The sequence below is a fragment of the Ambystoma mexicanum genome, chromosome 2q (assembly GCF_040938575.1).
Source record: "Ambystoma mexicanum isolate Mex_15411 chromosome 2q, UKY_AmexF1_1, whole genome shotgun sequence".
Lineage (NCBI taxonomy): Eukaryota > Metazoa > Chordata > Amphibia > Caudata > Ambystomatidae > Ambystoma > Ambystoma mexicanum.
This window is the reverse complement of record NC_090924.1, coordinates 937,714,555-937,736,983: the sequence shown is the minus strand read 5'-3', so window position 1 is coordinate 937,736,983 and position 22,429 is coordinate 937,714,555. Positions and strand designations below refer to the sequence as shown.

The 22,429-nt window shown below is 46.4% G+C and overlaps 1 protein-coding gene across 1 annotated transcript in view; it reads left to right on the top strand.

Annotated features, from left to right (window-relative positions):
• Positions 1-22,429, top strand: part of CPVL (carboxypeptidase vitellogenic like) — a 1,072,295-nt gene that overhangs the window by 826,009 nt on the left and 223,857 nt on the right. The window contains exon 12 of the mRNA XM_069648246.1: positions 17,254-17,436. Within this exon, the coding sequence (XP_069504347.1) occupies positions 17,254-17,436 (183 nt within the window). The remainder of the gene's footprint in view (positions 1-17,253; positions 17,437-22,429) is intronic.

The following is a 22,429-nucleotide window of genomic DNA, read 5'->3' as shown; positions in this document are numbered from 1 at the left end:
GAGCAGCCTGGCTTATCTCGAGTATATGAGCAGTAGCAGAGATTACACAAAGGGGCCACAATTACTGTGACTCAAGCAAACACTGACTTTCAGGTAGAAAAATAGAAGTACATTTATTTTTAAACCATTTGTTATAAACACGACACTTCTATTAAATTCAAAAACCCACACGTAAAATATACTACAACTAACCAATTCACTTTGTAGAGTATGTCTCAAGGTAAGTACCCTGTGTTTTGAATGGACCGGTGTTACGAACAGAACACGTTACCGCGAATACGATTGCGATCACTTTTTGTCAGTTCAGTCTACTAAATAAACGCATATCCGTGACATGAAATGCTACCAGGGCAAAAACACACTTAGCACCTGAGATACCTAGAGGGAGTTGGAGGCAAAAATCACAGGCAATATTTTGGTTAGGCAGACAGAATCAAGAAACCCTCAGAGACAGGAGTTCAAGAGTCAAAGGGCCAGAGCCAGGGTCAAGTGACACCGGGGACCTTTTGTTGAAGATCACAGTCAGATAGTTCACGATTCAACGTAGCCAAGAACACTTCGATATTGTCAATGTTCGGAAGCAAAAGTTATAAGAAGGAGGGAAGACAAGGGCAAGTCTTGAAGATGAAGAAAAGGGGTTCACCCTGTTTCCTCAAGCAGAACACAGTACCTTATTCCAATGGTGCAGCTGGTGCCCTGGCAGTTGTTCCTGTTGGTTTCCCGCAGACCCACGGTTCCCGGAGCTTCGATGTGAAGGAGGGCGTCTGAAGTGGGTCTGAACCACACAGGGATGAGGCCGGCAGCAGCGACAATGAATAAAAGGTGCGCTCCTTAAAAACAGGAGAGGCACCTCATGTGGCTATCTGGACCACTACAGCAGTGTGCAGTGATTTCGACCAAGGAAGAGGATCCTCTGGCTGTGGAAGATGAGCTGGTTATCCCCACCAGGCTCAAGGGAAGAAGACTCCGGACTGGATCTTCTCTAGTCGTCGAAGGGTAGATAGCTCAGGACTGCAGCAGGGCTTCACCGAGACAGGGTAGTTGCAGCAGTCGTCGTTCTCTCTGCTTCTCTTCGGTTCCTTGTAGTTCCAGTGGCGACTCTGACTTCTAGCCCAAGAGACCTGCCTTTTATGCGCAAAACCCCCATTCACACAGCCTGGCTGTCAATCACGCAGCAGGGGGGTTGTCCAGCCTGGACAACCACCTCAGCCAATCATGGCAAAGTGCGACTTGGGTTTCCTAGGATACCCTGTGCAAGGGGTGACTACACCCCTCCTCACATTCAGCCCACCTAGACACCCAGGTGCCTGGTGGAGGGCTTCTGAGCAGAAGCCCGCCAAAAGGCGGTGAACAAAGAAGGAGAACCTAGTTTGCCGTGCAAAGTAAAACACAAGAAATGGCGAATAAACCCAACCGGAGCCAAAAGAAAGACAATTTGGTCAAACAGGTTTATGTTCGAGGCTAATATAATAGTCTAAAACAATACTACGTTTATCTAATATAATCGTGGTCGAAAAGTTAGGGTTGATACCACTGCCACCAGCCAAGTCTAAATGTTGAGCGAAACAATGTTCTTTTAGGTACAGATGCAAAGGGATACTAAGTAACCCTTTCCAGTACTCCATGGAAGATGGGGTGTACTGGATCTGTGGTAGATTGACTGAGTAAAGTTAATGGCAACTTTACCCTTTTCTGGGGGATGGTAGTCGGCCTCAGAAATGGAGTCGGTGGGAAGTCTCAAAGACAACCCTATGCACTGAAGGTGCTGTGTGACACACAAAAGAAGAGGGCTACTGAAGTGGTGTACTCCAGAGTCCAAAATCACAAAACAAAATACATATGGCAAAACACAGGTAAGAGTGGGCGGAAAGCTCACACTCTTACCAAGTGGAAAAAAGTAAACTCCAGAAGTCTAGCAAAGCTGCTGGGGGACTCACTAGGTGAGGGAAATTAACCATCAATGAGAATTCTCCCTAACAGCCAGTGGTCTTGATACCTCCCCGGAGGTTGGGTTTGGCAGGCTTGAGCCTGGTACGCATGCTGACTCTTTGTACAGGCGGCTGATGTCGAGGGTGACGGAGTACTTGGGGTGGTCTGCGCCACCAGTAGATTTTCTGCAGGCTGACCTGACCAAGGTTCACCAACTGACCCGGTACTGCCATTCCATATGGCCTTGCCGGAGAGTGTCCCGGCAGTGGGTAAGTCATTGCCATAAAAGTACCGCCCAGCCAGTGGCGACCCCGGCTACTTGTCCATGCACCCTACTCCGGAGAGTTTGGTGGTGCAGGCGGCTACGGCCCCAGCAAAACAGGCGTCGTACCCTACCATCCCTCCTGATAGGGACGACAAACGTTTTGACAGTTGGGCGAAAGAAAGTCTTTTCTTCAGAGGGTATGGCTTTGAAAGCAGCCAACTCTGTGTGTGCCTTAGCACGTTTCACTCGCACTCTGTGGAATTGTTTCATTGGCAGCTGAACATATTCCCGAAGGGGAGGAACGGGATGGCTTTCTTGCACTTGTACAGGATGGCAAGGATGCCATGTGTGAATCCGTTCAGTCTTTCCATGGCGGCGAGCACCGTGATGCACAGATTTGCGTGGTTGCGGAAGTCTGGGTTTGCTCCGGATGTACAAGCTCGGCTTCTCAACATGCCCTTTGATGGTGACCATCTTTCTGGCAGCAAGGCTGACGAGAGCCTTGAGAGGTTGCACACCTCCAAAGCTGCAGTGAAGTCGTTGAGCGCTGCAGTTCGCCAACCTCCACCTTTTCGTCCTAGGGGACAGCAATGGAGGGGAGGTTCCTTTTGATATTACTCTACCTTTGGTAGATCGAGGGGAGCTGCAAGTCAAAGGGGCCGACGTAGGAGTACCAGAGGCGGAAACCAAGGTACTCGAGGTGCCAAGGCTGCTCGGGCATTTGCCTCTTTGCCCTTAGGCACTGCCGCAGCCGCTTCAGCTCAGTCATGAGGCCATGTCCCATGGTTCGCCGGTTGGGGGAAGGCTGGCGCAGCATCTTGTAGAATGGCGTGCCATTACTTCAAATGTGTGGGTTCTGGAGATCATAGCCCACGGCTACTGTCTTCCTTTCTGGCAGAGGCCTCAACAGTCCACCAGGGAATCTCTCTTTGAAGAGTCCGGATCCGCTCCTTGCACAGGAAATCAAATCCCTGCTGGAGAAAGACACCATAGAACTGGTGCCTGTAGCGGAGAGCAACAAGGGATGGTATTCCCCTTATTTTTTGATTTCGAAAAAAGACAGGGGATTGAGACCCATCATGGACTTGCGTGGTTTGAACAAGCTCCTCAGGAAGGACAAGTTCTAGCTGGTTACTCTCGAGTCCTCCAGGCCCTTCAACTTCAGGACTGGTTGGTGTCTCTCGACCTCAAGGATGCTTACTTTCATGTGCCGATTCATCCCAAGCACAAGAAGTACCTGAGGTTCGCGGTTGGCGACTCGCTCTTTGAGTTTTGGATCCTGCTGTTCGGAATGACCTCCACCCTGAGGGTTTTCACCAAGCTCATGGTGGTGATGGCAGTGTATTTCAGGAAAGGAGGGATTCACGTCTACCCCTACCTGGACGATTGGTTGATCAGGGTGCGCTCTCCCGAGCAAGTCCTGGATCATCTGTCAGTTACCTGCCACTCCCTTCACAGGCTGGGCTTCTCTCTCAACTTAAAGAAGTCCCACTTGACGCAAACCCAGCGGCTCCGGAACATCAGAGCAGTGCTCGACACATCCCTGGGGCAGTGTTTCCCTCCCCAGGTGAGGGCTCATCACATTCTGCAGATGGTGCACAAGTTTCAACATGCCCAGAGTCTCCCGGCGTTCGAGTTCTTGAGGTTGCTAGGCCTCATGGCATCCTGCATTCTCCTGGTGCCAGAGGTCAGGCTGCGGATGAGATCTCTGCAGTGAGCTCTCAAGATGCAGTGGTCGCGGTCCTCCGGCAGGATGTCTGATCCCGTTCAGGTGCCAGCGTCGGTCGCCCAGGATCTTCTGTGGTGGGCCGTCGAAGGCAGTCTGATGAAGGGGGCTCCATTTTGGCTACCCTGGCCGGAGGTGACGTTCGTGATGGACGCATCCCTCACGGGATGGGGAGCTCATGCCAACAAGTTGACAGTCAGCGGTTGTTGGCCTCCGTCGAAGTCCAGACTCCAAATCAATCTGTTAGAGCTGAGGGCCATCAGGCTTGCTCTGAAGGCTTTTCTGCCGAGTGTGCGAGGGAAGAATATCCTGATTCTGACGGACAACGCAGTGGCCAAAAACAAAAACTTCTATGCAGAGAGGCGATGCAGCTCTGGTTCTGGGCCATCCAGCAGGAAATTTCGATCTCGGCAGTTCATCTGGCTGGAGACACAAACGAGGCAGCGGACGCTCGGAGCAGGCAGAGTATGGTCTCTCACAAGTGGGAGCTGGCTCAGGAGATTCTCCTGGAGATCTTCGCCCTTTGGGGGACCCCTCAAGTGGATCTCTTTGCCACCAGTGTTAACCGGAAGTGCGAAAGATTCTGCTCGCAGGAATTTCCTCCAAGAGGATCCATAGGGGACGCGTTCGTAGTGGAGTGGTCCTCCCACTGCTGTACGCGTTTCCTCCAGTCCCCGTCATTCTGCAAGTGCTGAGGAGGTTACGGAGGTTTGGTTCCCGAACGATCCTCATTGCTCTGGCATGGGCCCGGAGAACGTGGTACCCGGACCTTCTCGACATGTCCATCTGCCCTCCACGCCGTCTTCCCTATCGAGATGGTCTGCTCTCACGGGAGGGGGGGGGCAGGTTCTCCATCCAGAGGTCAAGTCCCTCAACCTTCATGCTTGGCTTCTGAAAGGTTGAGGTATAAGGATTGGGACCTCCCTGAAGACGTGATGGAGGTGTTGCTTTCGGCCAGAAGGCCTGCAACAAAGTCCCTATAGCGTTGGCGTTGGAGAAAGTTCTGCGACTGGTGCAGGGCTAAGAATGTGGATCCTTTTTCATGTGCCATTCCTGTGGTTCTGTCTTTTTTGCTTTAGTTAGCCCACAAGGGCCTGCAAGTGGGTACCATTAAAGGTTACCTGGCGGCGCTGTCCATATTTAAGCGCTCATCTGAGGAGTGTTCTTATTTTAAGATTCCTTTTGATTTCTCAGTTTCTGAAAGGGCTCACTAATGTGTTCCCACCGTCACCTTTCCAGGTGCCCGGTTGGGATTTGAACCTAGTTCTAAAATTCCTAATGGGAGCTCCGTTTGAGCCTTTACATTATTTTCCTTTGAGACTGTTGACTTTGAAAACTGTATTTTTAGTTGCGGTCACTTACGCTCGGAGAGTAAGTGAGTTGCAGGCACTTTCCGTTAAGCCACCCTTCACGGTGTTCCATAAGGACAGGGTTGTCCTTAGGGTTCGTCCTTTTCTTCCGAAAGTGGTGTCGGAATTTAATTTAAGCCAGAAAGTTATTCTTCTGGCGTTCTATCCTCCTCCGCATCCTGGTAAGGAAGAGGAGAGGCTCCATAGGTTGGATCCTAGGAGAGCTTTAAGTTTCTACATCTCTCGCATGTCCCGGGTCAGAGTGGACGATCAGCTCTTTATAGAATACGCTGGAAGGCGTTTGGGACAAGCTGTTAGTAAGCAGACTTTGTCTAGATGGATTATCTTGACAATTTCTGAATGTTATCGCTTGGCGGGTAAGGACCCTCCGGTAGGCTTACGGGCCCATTCTACCAGGGGCTTGGCTGCCTCTACTGCTCTGCAGAGGGGTGTTCCCATTCGTAACATTTGTGAAGCAGCCACATGGGCCTCTGTCCATACTTTTGTAAAACATTATTCCCTGGATTCTATCCATGGGCAAGATTTGGCCTTTGGCAAGGCGGTCCTTTATTCTGCAATTTAATTGGGCATTCTAAATTTCTACATTCTAAATTTTCCCACCTCCATACGTTGGTACTGCTTTGGGAGTCTGTCATAGATGTGGAATACGTCACAGGAACCAATCCCTTCGAAGAACAAGTTACTTTCTTACCTTTTAACGTTCTTTCAATGGGATGTTCCGACGACGTATTCCACATCGTTCCCTCCCAGCCTGCCCCGCTACAGGATTTCTTCTGCGATTGCAGCTTACGATTCCGCAAGGCTTTCTCTGGTTATTCTGCAGAAGATTGGTGCCACACGTTCTGGGAAACAACTACAACTGAGGCTACGGGCGTCGTGCGTCCTACTTATAACATCCGGTGACGTCGGCTCGACGGAGGCCCTCGAGGACAGCCTACCGACGTCATCGACGCAGACGCTGAAGATTTTCCAAAGCAGTACAGCTGTGGTGATTACCTGTCATAGATGTGGAATACGTCGTTGGAATATCCCATCGAAAGAACGTTACCAGGTAAGAAAGTAACTTGTTCTTTGCCTTGAAAAGGAACATACAGGTCGAAACACGTGTCGACAGGCAGTTCTTGGCAATTTATGTATTTAGGGACAATCTCTTGCAATGTATTCATTGAGAACTGTCTTTTAGATAATTAAAGACTAAGAAATCTAGTATCGACAAATTGAGATTATTGTTAACACAATATATCAACTTCTAAAAGGTGACACTGATGGAAGAGCGCATTAGATGGAGGCACACCCTTTGTTTTGCCATATCTGTTTGCACATAGGCATAAGCACCTGCTCTTCCTAAAATGCCATTATAAAATGTACACAATACAGGTGGCAATATGATGAATCTTCATGGAGACACATTTTTTAAATGTTTAATCAACTGATTAAGCCCATAACGGAATTTGGCACAGTTGTCCCAATGATGGAAAATAATCATATTGCCATTTTATAATTTTCTGATACTGGTATTGTGGCACAAATCGACTGTGTACTAAGGAAGCTGTTGAAAACATTTGCTGGTTGCTTTGGCTTCAAGAATTTAATACACATCCAAATCATTTCATGGGGGAAGACACAATGCTGTGGCATTATCCGAACCCGCGTATGCATTCTCATGTTTTATCCTAAGTCTGGAGATACTTTTCTAGCCTTGCACTTTGTGGGGCAGAACATTGTCACCACATTGTTTGCAGAAAGTGAACTATGCCAAAAATAAGTTGTCGAATTCCATGCTGAGTTCGGTTAAGGGATCTTCTCACTGTGTCAGCCAAATTTGAGTTTAAGCATAACCTAATAGAAGGTATGGTAGTATTAAGTCATTTGTCTACTAGACACAGATTGTATTAAATCCCCAGACCATTGTTTTCCGAAATAATCTTTGGGAATGTTATGCCATGAATAGGGCAGCCAAGCTCCCCTGGCATTTGTATGCAGCCTAGATCTGTACGCTCCTAGACCTTACAAGGATGTTGAAATACCTAGACCGTACAGCATGGAGGGCCCTGTTGGTCATGAGGGAAATCCCCTGAGTTTATTTGAGGGTATTCACCCTGGATATGGATTGATCCTGCTCTTCCTCTTGCTGTCCCACTGGATGTTGCTGTTGATCCTCTTCCTTGTTCTCCTCTTCCTCTTCCTAGTGCGTGTCCTCTTCATCATCATCCTTTTCCTGGTCCTCCTCCTCTTCGCCCTCTTCATCATCCTCCTTGTCATCTTTATGCTTGTCTTTTTTCTCCTTTACCTTTTCATCCTCTTCCTTGTCCTTCTCATCCTTGTTCTTGGCCGCCTCCTGAATCGTGCACTCCTCATCCTTCTCCTCATTATCCTTGCTATCCTCATATTGCTCCTCCTAGTTATCCCCCTTTTGCTCCCCTGCTTATTCTGCACGGCCTCGTTAATTCGTTTTGTCCCTGCACTAGATCTATGAAGGAAATTGTGGGCCAGGGATCATAAAACATGTGCTTATTCCATAGTAATGTGACTAAAACAGAGCTCCTAATGTGTTGAACACCCCAACGGAAAAATGACAACACATTTTTTCTTCTTGTAATGTTTGTATTGTGAGGTCAACTTACTGTGTCCTATTAGATGTAATAGTGGTCACAGATGGTGTGCGTTTTGGGGGAGGAGGACCTTTTTTAAAATTTTAGGAAAAACTATTGTTTTACTATTTAATTTCTTAATTTCGTTCTTCCCTGTATGTTTGTTTGAAGCTTGTGTTTTAAGGTTAATACATTATCTTATGCTCCAGTTGTATATATGTTTTTAATTCTACTGCAGAAAGGCACTTCTCGCCGCTTCAATTCCCCTTTTGTGGTACACATAGCTGTAGATGGTTGAGGAAATTCCTTCTTGGTTCAAGGAGAGACCACCTGTGGGGACAGGTCACACCTTGTGCATATGATAATCCATGACAGCCCCTAAAGACAGATGCATACTTCTACCCTGCTCTTGCCAGGTTATCATTGTTTAGTTCAGTCCCAAAACCTTCCTAGCAGAGATTGCAGTGTTATTGGACTGCCCGTCCTATTCCCATCCCCCAACCCCTCTTTCACTGTCAGCATGCATCACTTCTCCTTCCTGCAGCCCCAACAACCCCCTTGATCTAAGGCAGTGGTCTGCGTCCTTTGGCTCTCCTGATGTTTTGGACTACGATTCCCAACCGTCCTAGCCAGCATAGTGAATGCTGAGGGATCATGGGGTCCTGGCCTAAAACATATGTAGAGCAAAGGTTGAATATCTTCGATCGAATGGATGGTGCACCCAGCTTCCTGGGGCAGTTTGAGTCTACCTTTTATCCTTTTGCCTCCTCATTTTACCATCAAGAACCCCTCAGCGGAGGGTTTCACCATCATTCTGAAACGTAAGTTATGGAACTGTCGCAAAACGAGGTCTGGGGTGGCAGGTGGGGTGATTTCATTTTGGCCTGTGGCTCTGTGCATTGTATAAGAGATGTTTGGGGCTTGTCTGAGACGCAGAGGAAGACATCTGAGAGACCCCACCAAGGATTCTGTACCCTGTCCCGATTGCCTGACAAACACGTCTGATGCTCTTATGGGCAGAAGCCCCAGCTAGCCCCTCAGCACAGCACTTAAGCAGGCTAGAGTGAACGAGGTCAGCTGCCAAATTACGTACAAAGGAAATTAGGAGGTACCTGGGATCTTCATATTTTAATCTGCTGTTTCTTTGAACCAAAGGTTTTTGCCTCCCATAACCTTTAGCGCCTAGCTTATTGTAATGTGCAGAGTCTCCAGACTGCCCCTTCCCTACATCTCAAGACGCTCTTCTCTTCTTCAAGCAATGGCAGCTCACTAACATCCAAGTCCACACACCCTCCACTCCCCACCATGTCTGACGCTGATCTGCTCCCCACTGTTTCGTCCCCTGGTTGCTTGTGGATCCCATGATGCCAAATTGCCCACCCCCACCCCTCTTCACACTCGGCTTCCCTCACTGTGTTCTTCCCCGTATGATTGTAAAGCACTCCATTGCTTCTCGACGTTAGGGCTGTACTCAATACATACCCTAATAATCATCTGCTCATTCCTAAATCCTTGTTGCATATGCCTGCCTATCAAGTTCTTTGACCACTCCCAGCAATAACACACTCATTGTAAGTTGCAACACAAAATACGCATACCAACTGCGCCACTAACACATAGTAATTGAAGACCCCTCATAAAAGACATCAGACATCAGTACTTTACACCACTTCAACTTGCATACTGCGCCAATGTATCCAAGCACCACGCGCATATGAAGCTCCTCTTTGTATTCAAATGCATCTCAACACCTACAAACCCGCCCACTTGCAGAGTTCAAAGTATGTCCGGACTGCATGCACCAAGACAACAGCAAAGTTACCTTGCATTTTCACCTCCTTCCCCACTAACGACCTAACTTTCTTTTAGATCCTCCCCAGTACTTAAAGACCAAACACGTCAGTGGGGCGCTGTATAAGACCTTATAACATCATATCACTCCTATAAATGAACTAATAAAAAGCTTTTAATTTGCTTTTCATATTGTGCTGGCACAATGCCCCTTCACAACCTTGTAGAGAGAAAATTGGCCTACAATCTGATTGCCCTTTGTCGCTGTTCCAATGACATTTACATATTGCTTTCCCAAGCATTAGGTTACCTGAAACAATCGATTTTACTGCAAGTGACATTTGATCATTTGAGTGTTTACAGCATTTTAACCCAGTAACATTTGTGTCAACGTGTCCAAAAATGTACATGTTAAAGGATCCTATTGGGCTTTCAAGCCTTGTATATGGACCCTGGGCACCTTCAATGAGTGTCTGTGTTGTCTTCTGGTTAGCGCCGTCTCTTGAGGAAAAGCTGACCCATGCACTTACCCCTTTCTTCATGTTCTTTGCAGGCTGTGATGGTCCATCTGCTCAGTCGACCCTCATCCACCTATTTTCCCTCCCCACGCCCCTCTGTGGCGTGGAACCCATCCACTAGTTTTAGATATCATTGTCTCCCCTATGGGACCCTTATAGTATTCCCCAGGCTGAGGAACTCCCTGACTAATTTAAGGTCCAGAGGGTCTTTTCCACTGGCTTTGGACTTTCCTACACGCACCCATCTAAAGATGGCACTGAAACTGCAGTGAACCACTGTGCCCTAGGCTGCACTCTTTTCCCTTGCTCTGCACACTTTTACATTCCTTTGAAGGAGCGCAGCAAAAGGATTATGCTGCTGACTCCTAGGCATTACTTCTCATTGGGTAACCACCTATCTGACACCCAAGTTCTCTGGTCTGTGGCCCCAGCAAGTTGTTCCTGTCAGATGCCATGTTCACCTGCACAACTTTACTGCATAACCGTTACCTAGCATTATGGCCTGCTCAAGTGGTTATATGTGTTTAAACATCTGAGTAAGTCATCAGAAATGTATCTGGCGACCCGACACACACATCAGCAGCTACCTGACCTCGCAACCAGCCATTCAGTTACAAAGGAAGCCTTTGCCACTGCTGCCTTTAAGCACCTGGAATAAACTGAGGAAGTCTTATGTTAAAAGGTCTTGATTACCTTTACTATTTAGTAAAATGTACATTCACTGCTTCAAGAAATAAAACGCCCAATACCAACCACAAGCCAATCTCATAGCAAGTGCAATACCCCTGGTCCTGCTCACTATCTTGATTATACAAATCTTGCATACGTCCAGTGTTTCCGAATCCTCAAAACCTAAATGCCTTTTAGGTTGAGCACAAAAGCCAACCTGTTGTCTTTTGCAGTGCATGTTTATTGCTCTGTGTATTTATTGAAAACCAGTTATTTATCAGGGACGTCATTTTGGGGATGCTAGGGGTCGCAACTGCAACCCCTGCTGTCTTCTTGCAACCCCTGGATAAAACAAAAAACATTTGCACTTTTTTTTTTGTCTGCTGTCGGCCCGCAAGTCTTTCATCCCTTGCTGCACCCCCATGCTACAGTGGAATACAGGGTGTGGTTACATGATAGCTGGTATGTTATTGTACTAACAACGACTCTGCACTCCTGCTAAGAAGCGGCGTAAGTTGGCACCTCGGCTCCTCTGCTTCCTATTTGTTACACCGCACTTGCTGCTGATAGCTACCCTTCTGGTCCCGACTGTTACCGGTAAGGGACGATGTCTTCAGTTAGAAAGTGGTGTAAGAGGTTGACGGGCAGTACACAGGCAGGTATTGTCACCTTGGTATACGTATCAGGGGACACGGCTAGCGGTACTGCAAGTGAGCGCAGAAGCATTTCCCACTCCAAGGCATGATGGGCGGGCTGTCGGGTGGGAAGGACGTGCCTAAAGACGCACTGCTCTGGGGCAGTGGTTACCAGAACCGCAGTGATGGGGCCCGGGGTGGGGGTGTCTTTTGTCGCCTCAATCTCCCTTCATGATAGTTTAATTAGTGGGGCATTGCTAGATATGTTGCTCGTGTTCTTGCAGCACCCTGTAATCACACACGTTGTAATCACACGCCGTCTCGGGTATTATGACTGTGTCGCATCACAACTGCATTGAGCGTCCCCTGTGTTTTGGCTGTGTTACTATCTGCACTCCAAACGTTTTCTTGAGTTCAATGTTTTTGCATCAGTGTCAACATTCACTAGCAAAAACTCTCGGCAAAGAGATTGTATTACTTTACCTAATGTGTATCTGTTGAACTTGTACTACGCATCTTTAATTCTGAGCACCTTAGGCTGGTGTACTTGAATCACGTTTCATTGTTTTGTTTTTAGACCAAAAGCATGCATGGTCATTAAAACACTGTCCTCAGGCTTTTGCATAGGTGCAGTATCCTATTGTTAATGTTATTGATTGTGTAACGAGTTTTGTTATCTTTCTCTACGTACAACTGTTGTAGACTTACTTATTTTTCAGTGGAAATAGACACTGTTTTAATCCAACGGGGATAAAAGCAGAGTTACATGACAGCATCCAAATATTTGACCTGTAGCAGTATATCAAGCTTAGCTCGCTTTACTGTACTACAAACCTTTTTGTTAATGTTTTTTAGTATGTTTGTGAGTTGTTTCTTTATAATGCATGCCTTTGGAGCAGACCCCTCTAAAGAAGTGCAGGTGCCCATTTCAACATAAACATGATGGTCCCCCCTCATCTTCCCCGTGGGGTGCATACATTATAATGGAGTCAAATACAGGGTTAATAGCCGCCGATTATCACGAGACGGCCAAACGGCAGGGAGCCAAAACACAAAATGCCCAATGATTATCACCTTGTTGTCTTTTATCACTGGTTCCTCCACATCAGCCCCTTGCTGACAAAGAAGGTCTACCTTTTCAGTGGGCATTTAGTGTTTCAGCTCCCTGCTGACTGGCCGTCTCGTGATAATCTGCAGCTAAACGAGCACCCAGGTATATTTCTTTCCTTTTTAAATGTGCGCTTTGCAGTGATTGCCTTACAAGCTTCATTTGCTGGCGCCCTTCAGACCAGTAACTGAAGCCTGCTAAGGGCACATTTAAAGCCCCAGAACGAAAATATGAAAACTAATATATTGCCTTATTATAAGACTGCTGCCAGGCCCCCTGAGGCTCGAGGTCCCTTTCATTTGAAGGGGTTGAAAGCCTGAGGCTTGAGGCCTCTTTCAATTGAATGAGTTGAAAGGCCCTGAGGCCGTCCCTGCTTTGAAGTACTTTCACAGTGAGTCTAAACAGGGAAGTAAATTAAAGGAGAGGAAGCATGGGTCAAGAGGTTGCCTTATGGCAGGGAAGAAGCAAGTAGTGCGCTTGCTTTTGAAACAAATAAACTGGCACCATATGCCAGTAGTTCTTCTTTTCACTAGTCACCCAGCTGAGTGGTTGTTTATTTTGTTTGAAGTAGATGTACCAATAGAGAAATTATGTTTGAGATATAGCATACTTCTAAAAGATCTTTATCCTTTTGTTTCCTCCTTTATTAACTTTCCTAGATAACATTATCATTCCCGTCTTCGCATACATGTAGTCTAATTCTGATCATTGTGGCTGCAAATAAAATGTGGGAAAAATGGCTCGGTTTGGAATTTATCGACACGTTGTCCACCCGCAGTAAGTATCGAGTGCTCTGCAGGAACATGGTAACACTCCATAGCCAGCTACAGTAAAGTAGCCTACTGTCAGCATGCAGAACCACCAGATGCTGCAGCAAATTGATCGGTGTGCAGAATAAAGCATGTATCCCGAAAAGTATGTTCTTAGTAGTGGGGTATAACCCAACACTATAGGAGAAACTAAATACACCACCTCAAACCAGCACAAAAATGTGCCTGAGCTCTATAAACTTAAGTAGTTACTGTGAACTCATTTCATTCGGTCAGTGATCTGGATGCTCTGGGAAGGCAATCCTGTTTCCTTGGGGCAAACGCCCATCCTCCTAGCATAAACGCTGCTAGGAGGGGACCATTTGTACGTTTGTGGCAGCTTAAGTGAGGAAAAGGTGGAACTGGTCTTGTGTCGTTAGAAAGTCCCAATAGATTAATAATTTCCATGGAGTTGTTTTATGGTGTTGTGTGTAGGATTGATGATGTTAAGATGGTCTCCAACAAAGTTAATAACATCTTCAATCCCGCCATTGTTTAAGGACGGACTTTACTTTCTAAGATCTCACTTCGAAGATCTGTTAAGGCCGGAAAAAGTGGTCCTAGCAACATGCAATCAGTGTCCTTATTTCTGATCTCATTTGTACTTTTAATTGGATGTTGACGGTGAATTCAACCTATCCATATGAAATATAAGCAATTGCTACTTTATTTTAACTTTATTATTATTATTTATTATATGCTAGGACTGAACTGTTGAAATTGCTAACATTGAGCACGACCCAACATGTGCACTTGCCACAAGCCATTGGCTAGTGGTAATTTGCTTTGATTAACTTCCCTCTGGCATACTAAGGCCAGCCTTGTTGGATCCATCTGGCACTCATTGTAGCCTTAGTTGTAAAAAAGAGTATCTGGTATCTACTGTTTCAAGCTTACAGGCATTGTGCAACAAGTGCTTCTCTGTGCACTATTTGCACTATGCATTAGTGTATGCCATCACCCTCTTGCTAATGCCATCTCACAGAATGATCGACATACCTGCTACATTTCAATCGGGAGATGTTAGTCCAGTCATGTGTTTTAACTTGCATTATTTGACTGATAGTCTTGGATTTTTCCATTCTAAACACAGGCCTACAATTCCCAGAATGCATTTTAACGAAAATAAACAGGGATATGCTACTATCTGCCAATTGAAATGGAACATATTTACATGGATGGACTGAGGTATGCAATATCACTGGGCAGAAGCACACATTGGCACAAGCAGTGAGACAAGCCCCTTGCAATTTCTGTATTCTATGCCTTCTGATTGTGTCAGATTTGCCCCTTTCTGAGATTAAAGCAGCAGTCGCCGCCACCATTTTGTATGGCAAAATCATCAAACGTTTTTGTAGCACATATAAGTGTTTTAATTGGGGAAGTCTCTTAACTTATCCAAAGAAAGATTGAGATTTGTTTGGACAACAGGAAGATTCCCTTAAGGCTATTTTTGCTGTTGAATTATGTTAAAGTGCGGGAGACAGCCTTTTTTTGTTGGAGACTACCGCGAGTTGAGCGAGACTTGGTTGGCAGGATATAATAAGCTTTAGATTTTTTTTTTTTCTGGGCATTTATTCATCTCAGTGTTTTTCACTATATTGGTTGTTCATACACTGTTTTCCGTTCCAGCAGCAACAGTTTGTCACCGGCAAGTTGACGTTGCTTTATTGCCTTACGGTTGTTGGCGCTTTACACACTGATTGTAATGCTACAGATGGTGATCCATTCTTGTATGAAATGTATATCATGTTAGTGATATTGTACCCATATTTTCCTTAGTGTAATGGAGCAATGCTATCTGATTCCACTTCCTCTTTTGTCAAAGGGTGAAAGGTTGAGTGCCATCACTTCCCGTGATGTCAATTGAGGTGGGGTCAAATCACTTCCTGTGATCAGAGGTCAAGGGTTGTGTGATGTCACCTCTGCTACCCCTGGCATTCTGGTGAAATGACGTACCTGTTATTTATATTGCAATGAGCATATGTAGAATTCCAGATGGGTGCTCAATAAATGGCGTGTCAGAATTATGAAGTATGTGTGGCTAGGAATCTAGTTGGGATCAAGAGCACATTTTCTTAATGTATAAAAAACCTCAAAGTGATATATTCAAAAACAAAATGAAATACTCTGTTACAATGTACACAAAATATGATACTCTCATCTTGCACTGTAGAATATGCAATTTAGTGTTCCTTCTAACACTATAAGATGTTCAGCCGGTTTCGATGCAAAAGCCTCACAGGTTCGTGATCGTGTCTGTGAAAAGGATCTTGCACACCTTTAACAGAATAATTTAATTGCTTGAGGAACATTTTTTTTTCCTTCCGCTTGGATCCCATTCGCCCTCATTTTTAAGGTTTGAGCCTTCGCTTCTTTTTGACACACACCAACACCTTGGCATTTATCCTACATTTTTAAAGCATGTTTTAATAATGTGTTTTTCTTTTCTTTCCTCAAGTCCACGTTTCTGTTCTTTCGGAATCAAAGGTTCCTCACTAGTTAAATGAGTCTTGACTTTTTGGAATGGATTACACGCCAAGTGTTTGATATCATTGTTTAGCCAATCTCCCTTGGGTAATTAGGAGACCCCTTCATTGGATTTAGTAACTGAACACCCTTGCGTATTGTAGGATGATCTCGTTCCTTTGATGTTATTGCATCATCAACATGATAAGAATGGAAAAAACATGCATAACCCCTTTTCAGTTATATTTTCATTCATGTCAGTAGAGAACGCACCACGTGTTTAGGGTCCCTATTTGACCCTTTATCAAGTGCTTAAATGGTAACTAAAATAAATGTACACTTTTGTTTGTGGACCTAGAATTAAAAGGAGTTCCTACCAATCAATTGAGGTACATGCATAAAAGGGTGAAAAAGATATCTCAAGCCAATGCATGCATTTTCATTGAGTTGTAAATATGACTGCAAAATAAAGGCATTGAAGAGAAAGCCCAAGGTCTCACGTCAATGAAGGGCAAGTGGCAGGAAAGAAAACAAAATGTTGGACTTTAATTCAGATTGTGTGGCTTGGCTTTGATTGCCCGCGTTACCACTGTGCACCAAAGAACTGAGAGTTCCCTCTCCTGTCCCCACTCAGCAGCCCGAAAGAAAAATAATATACACGACAAACATAAGGCCATATCCCCCTGCTTTGATGCCACGCGCTTGAATATTAATTCCCTCACACTCTTCCATGATGTCAAAGTAGGAGGTTGCAGCATTGAGAAAGGGCAATACTTTCTGATGGGTGTCTATAAGAGCCATACAAAGCATGGCAACTGAGCAGCCTCGCGGTTATTGGATCCCTCTTTGTAAGTGCAGTGTGTGGGTGCGTGTGAACATGGTAAGATCAGCAACACACGTATTCTTTTCAGTAAGCGGTTTGGCTGACTGGCTTAAAGCATTTTAATGTTGGCTAAGATGATGGTTGTACTACTGTTTTATGTAGCCTTTGCACACACAAATCTGTAAATGATTTAACTTCTCCACATAATGGAGTGCAACAGCGTTCCTTGAATGGAAAAGGAATAGCCCAGCCAAGAATGTGACTTCTGCTCCCAAAGGATGTGGCGTGCAACCCTTGCTTTAATGGCTTTGCTGTGTGAATTACATACCGTTCCCTTTTATGATGATTCATCCCATACATCTCCAAATTCAAATGTATTAACAATGCAAGTTTGCTGTCTTGTTCTGACTTGTCTAGGCCTTTTCTTTCCACCCTCCATTAGCCAATAATACTGCCTTGTGAGGTCTACATATAAAATGCAGCTATTATCTGGATAATATTTCCAATTTCATGTTTTATTTAGGCATTTGTTTTTTCCCCCCTGTTTTAGGTGCTGTTATACAGTGGGCAACTGGATGTTATTGTGGCAGCTCCATTGACTGAGCGATTTTTGCCAACTGTGCCATGGTCCAGAGTGAAAGATTACCAGGATGCCGAGCGGATGTACTGGAAGATCTGCCCGTCGGATACCGAAGTGGCTGGATATGTTCGGCAAGTTGGGGAATTCTTCCAGGTAGGGGGAACGAAGGGAGAAAAACTTTTCGTGATGCAGAATTCCTGCGCCTATCTAAAGAGACAGATAAGCGAGTCCCTGATCCAACAGACCTTTCTGGGGTCAATGATAGGCATGTATTATGCACGTGTAGAATCTCTGGCGGGGATAAACATGCTCCAAATTATCATCTAGATTGCCGGTCTTATTACAGTACATACACGGAATGCAAATGAAAAAACACACATTTAAAATGAATTTTGTATGATGTCTGAACAGGTGTATGCATAGTCACCTCTGCTGTTAATCATTATACACCAGTACTGCAGAAATCAACAATTCTCCAGCATTGGATCTTTCATGGATTTGCGTGCTCATGAATATTCCCAGTTGTCAGGCTGGGAATCCTTAATAATATTAATGCAGTTTGCTTTAAAGCTTAAACGGCTTGCCACTTATATAGCTTATTGCTGTCACTTTGGGTCATACTGCCTAAGCTAATGACATCAGTCCTCCTTGGATCCACCGCAGGTGTCCATCTTCAGATTTTTACTGCATGTTTACGTGTTGGGAGTACTCATGGTTTGGCTCCTCGAAATATCGACTTTTGTCCTACTTTTTCCCCATGGTTTCTTCATCACTAATTTCAGTGACTACCGGTAGCAGGGATCCGTTTCCAGCAAAGATCCAAACTATCGACTGATCTTCTTGCCGTGTGAGTCCGACTTCTCGAGCTTGAGGCCTTCCAGACATGGATGCCAAAAAGAAAAGCCTCTTCAAAGCCTGCTCCAGGTGTTGCCTGAAGAACATTTTTGGGGATGACCAGCATAAACAATGCTTGTATTGCTTGCCCCCGGATCACAATATGTACAACTGCTCCATTTGTCAGTCCTTTTCATCAAAAACTCGAAAGGATTGTCATCAAATGTTTCTGACATGGCTAGAGGAGGGTGACGGGGCCTCAGGTCATAGTCATTACTCTGCCAGGGTGGGCAGGCCTGTGGAATGAACTCCCTCTTCCAAGAGGAAACTTCCCTGGGGAAGAAACCTAAAAAGGGACACAAGCTGCACACTTTGAGCCTCACCGACCAGTTTCACGGCTCCATCCACGACTAGACCAGTCTTCGTCTCACTCTTCAAAGAGACATCTGTCTCTAGGCGAAGACTGTCGACGCGCCACATGCCAGTAGATGAGCTACAGGCATAAATCGTCATTGGCACCAACAACCTTGTCGACAGTCTACAGACCGAAATCAACCACTTGCTTGTCGACTGTTGCACCATCGACAATTGTTTTGGCGGCAGTGGCTACCACTGCTGCTTCCAAGATTGCTTTGCCTCCCAGACCGGCTTCAGCACCATTGACGTCTCTGGCACCGTTGATGTTTATGCAAGCCCCAGTGCTTGCTTAATTTTTTTAGGAGTGTGGGAAAGTGTGCCTGCTGCGTCAGCTGTGGAGACACCAATGGCCCAACAGTTGCAAGAGGGCAATGATTTAGAAGAGCCCCTGGAGGCTTTGTTTTCTGACCAGGAAGATGTCCAGGACTACCAAGGCACAATTTTTCCAATGCCCCGTAAAGTCTGGTCAACCGGTTGTTCAAACCAATTCCACAGGCACCCAGGGACATGTCCTGTCTACATTATAGATGTTGGTCATGGAACTACACGATCATCTTCTTCCTCCAGCCCCCAAGGTGCACCTAGCAGGAGTCCTCCAGCTTTGACTTCACGAGAGGAGTTGGTTCTGCCCCGACTCCCTCAGCCAATGCCTCCGTTCTCTGCCCCGGTGGCTACCCTCAGACTAATACCGGTCTTGACACAGACACGTTCCCAGACAATTTTACTATGGAAGAATTTGACAACCTGGTGCCTGCTGATGGGGAGACCCTGGTTCTGCCTTACCGATATTCGCCTGCAGACTGGATAGGCTTGTTCCATGCACTCTTAACACGTGCAGTTAAGCTCTTCGATCTGGTTCCAGAAGAGCAGAGGAAGGAAGGTTTCCTGTTTCAAAGGTGTGAAGCCTCCAGACAGTGCCTCGTTGCAACCCTATGCTGAATGACATCTGGGAAGATGGTTTATTGATAATGAAACATCCTTTCTCAGCTCCTCCAAAAAAGGATTGCCTGGAGAGGAAATACCAGGTGCTGGATACAGCTCCTAAATGTCTTTGCACCCAACCATGTCCTGACTCTGTGGTGTCAGCAGCTGCGTGGAAGAGATCAGCCAAGCCTTCTTCGCCATGTATGGTGCCACCGGAGAAGGAGATTAGGCAATTGGATGCATTTAACAAGCGGGTTACCACCACTGCCGCCACTACCATTAAAGCGGCCAATTTGTAGGAAATCCTCTCCCGGTATGACAGAGGTGTGGGTCTAGATGAGTCCTATCTTAGAATTTCTCCTGGATGACAATAGGGATGGGGCTCTGGCACTGTTACGCAAAGGTGAGGCTGCTTTCAGATCGCACCATTACTGTCGCTCTGGCCTCCACCAGAGGAGTAATAGAGCAGTACTGAGATGCCAGGGTTGGTTGAAGGCCACCAATTGTCATCCGTCGATGTAGTCCAAGGTCATGGACATGTCCTTTGATGGAGTTCACATCTTTGGAAAAAAGGTGGATGAGACACTCCAAGCCATCCAGGCCGACACGGATACTGCACGCTCTTTGGGCACCCTGCAACAGCGAAGGGAGTCAGTTTGTTCCGCTAAAGGCTGCTTCTTCAGAACCTCCAGAGATGACTGGACATCTTATCGCTAGACGTCTTGCACCAGCTTACAGGAGGCATACAGGGGGAGGTTGTAGGTGTACAGGTGTGTTCCAGGCGATGCAGAGCTTCCACAAGGCCACAAACTCACAAGCAGACCTGACCAAGATCCGTGCCCCCACTTCAGTAACACAGTGGGAAACCAGTTGTCGCAGTTTGTCGGTCAATGGGGCAACATCTCCACAAACGGGTGCTCAACATTGTTCAACAGGGTCACACCCTCGTAATGTCTGGGCAAACTGTCCTCCATTCGATCAATAAAGAAAAAGGGAGAACATCGGCCCCTCCGGACGTTCGGGCCCTACTAAAATACTAAAAAAAGGGGGATATTGAAGCCATACCATCGCACCTGGGTGGAGACCCATCCTCGGCATCCGGCAGCTCAAGAGGTTTCTCAAATGGACTTGGAGGATGCCTATTTCCACATCCTCATACATCGGAAGCACAGACGCTTCCTTCACTATGTGGGTCAAGGCAAGCATTACCAGTTCAGCCTAAAATCAGTGCCAAGAGTATTCACAAAATGCCTATCTCTGGTGACTGCCCATGCATTTACATCTACCTGGACGAATGGCAAATATGCACCCCCTCACGGCCGCTAGACCTGCAGCATACTGAAGACACTATTCGATGCCTGACTTTTCTGGGATCTTCCATCAACCTTCCAAAGTCATGCGCATCGCCATCTCTGTTCATGGGTTCACGACTCTGTGCACTGTCATGTCTGGCTACCCCCTAGGAGGAGAGCGTCCGCACCATACTGCACAATATTCAGCAGCTGTCCATGCAATGGATGACGACCGTCCGCTCCATCAAGTCTCTGTTAGGGATGATGTCTTCATGCATCTCCTTGGATACTCACTGCAGACTGCATGCATATGAGGCCTATGCAGGAGTTCTGGATGCCAGGTGGCAGCAGGTGACTGGCTCCTGGAATGACAAGATCACCCTCACTCCAGCATTCTGCCAAACTCTCCATTGGTGGAATCATCACAAGCACCTCACGCAGGGTGCTCCATTTCACCACCCAACCCATCAGGCCACAATAACAAACAATGCCTCCCTGTTGTTGTGTAGCCCAAACAGGCCAAGACCACACCAGAGGCCTGTGGCAGCCAGAAGAAAAGACACCAAACCTAAATATCTTGGAGCTCTAAGCAGTGTTCTGGGCCCTCCAGTCATTCAAACCCCAACTCCAGGGCAAAGTGGTTCACATATTTGCTGACAACACAACCACCTTGTTCTGTATCAGGAAGCAGGGCAGGACCCGCACTCCCATACTATCCAAGGAAGCGCAGGTGCTGTTTCAGAACTTTTTTCTCATCCCGTGTCATCCGCCAGGGATCCACAATACCATAAGGGATTCCCTCAGTAGGGAGCTACGAACCTGCCTTGAATGTGAGCTTCATCAGAGTCCAGTTCTTCTTCTCTGCTCAGTGTAGGGTCACCCACAGATAGACTAGTTCGCCACAGCAGCCAAATCCTAGTGCACCCAGTTTGCCAGCTAATATCCTCAAACAAGGAGTCTGGGGGATGCCTTCCCAATCCCCTCGGAGACCTGTTCCTCTATGCATTCCCTCCAATTCCACTTCTACTGCTAGTGCTAAATACACTCAAACTGAGCCACTGGAAGATGATCCTCATTGCTCTGGCATGGCCACGTCAGATTTGGTACTCCAACCTCCATCATCTGTCGGTGGCTCCTTGTATCAGACTACCTCCTCTACCAGACATGCTTTCCAGAGACGGAGGGTCTGTTCTGCATCACGACCCAGCCTCCCTGAAGTTGACAACTTGGCTCCTGCAGCCCTAGAGTTTGGAAAGTTTGCATTACCTTTAGAATGCAGAAAGATTCTGGGGAAGGCTAGAGCTCCATCTACTCAATCTGCCACAAGCACAAGTGGAAGCGATTTACTATATGGTGGTGTTCACAACGGCTCAACCCTCTTCGCAAAAAGGCTAATCAAATCCTACCATATCTTCTGTCATTGGCGAAAGCAGCAGGGCTTGCACACGCATCCATTAAAGTCCATCTTGCGGCGGTCTCTCACTCTACTCGTACAGCTGGCAAGCCTTCCCTGTAGTCTCACCGGCTGGTTAAGGAGTTCCTCAAGGGTCTGTTCTGGGCATTCCCTCTGGGGAAAGGCCCAGCATGGGCGCTTAATGTGGTTCTCTCCAAGTTAATGTGTCCTACAACAGGCTCCGCTAAAGTTTCTATCATGGAAGACTGCTTTTCTGGTGGCTATT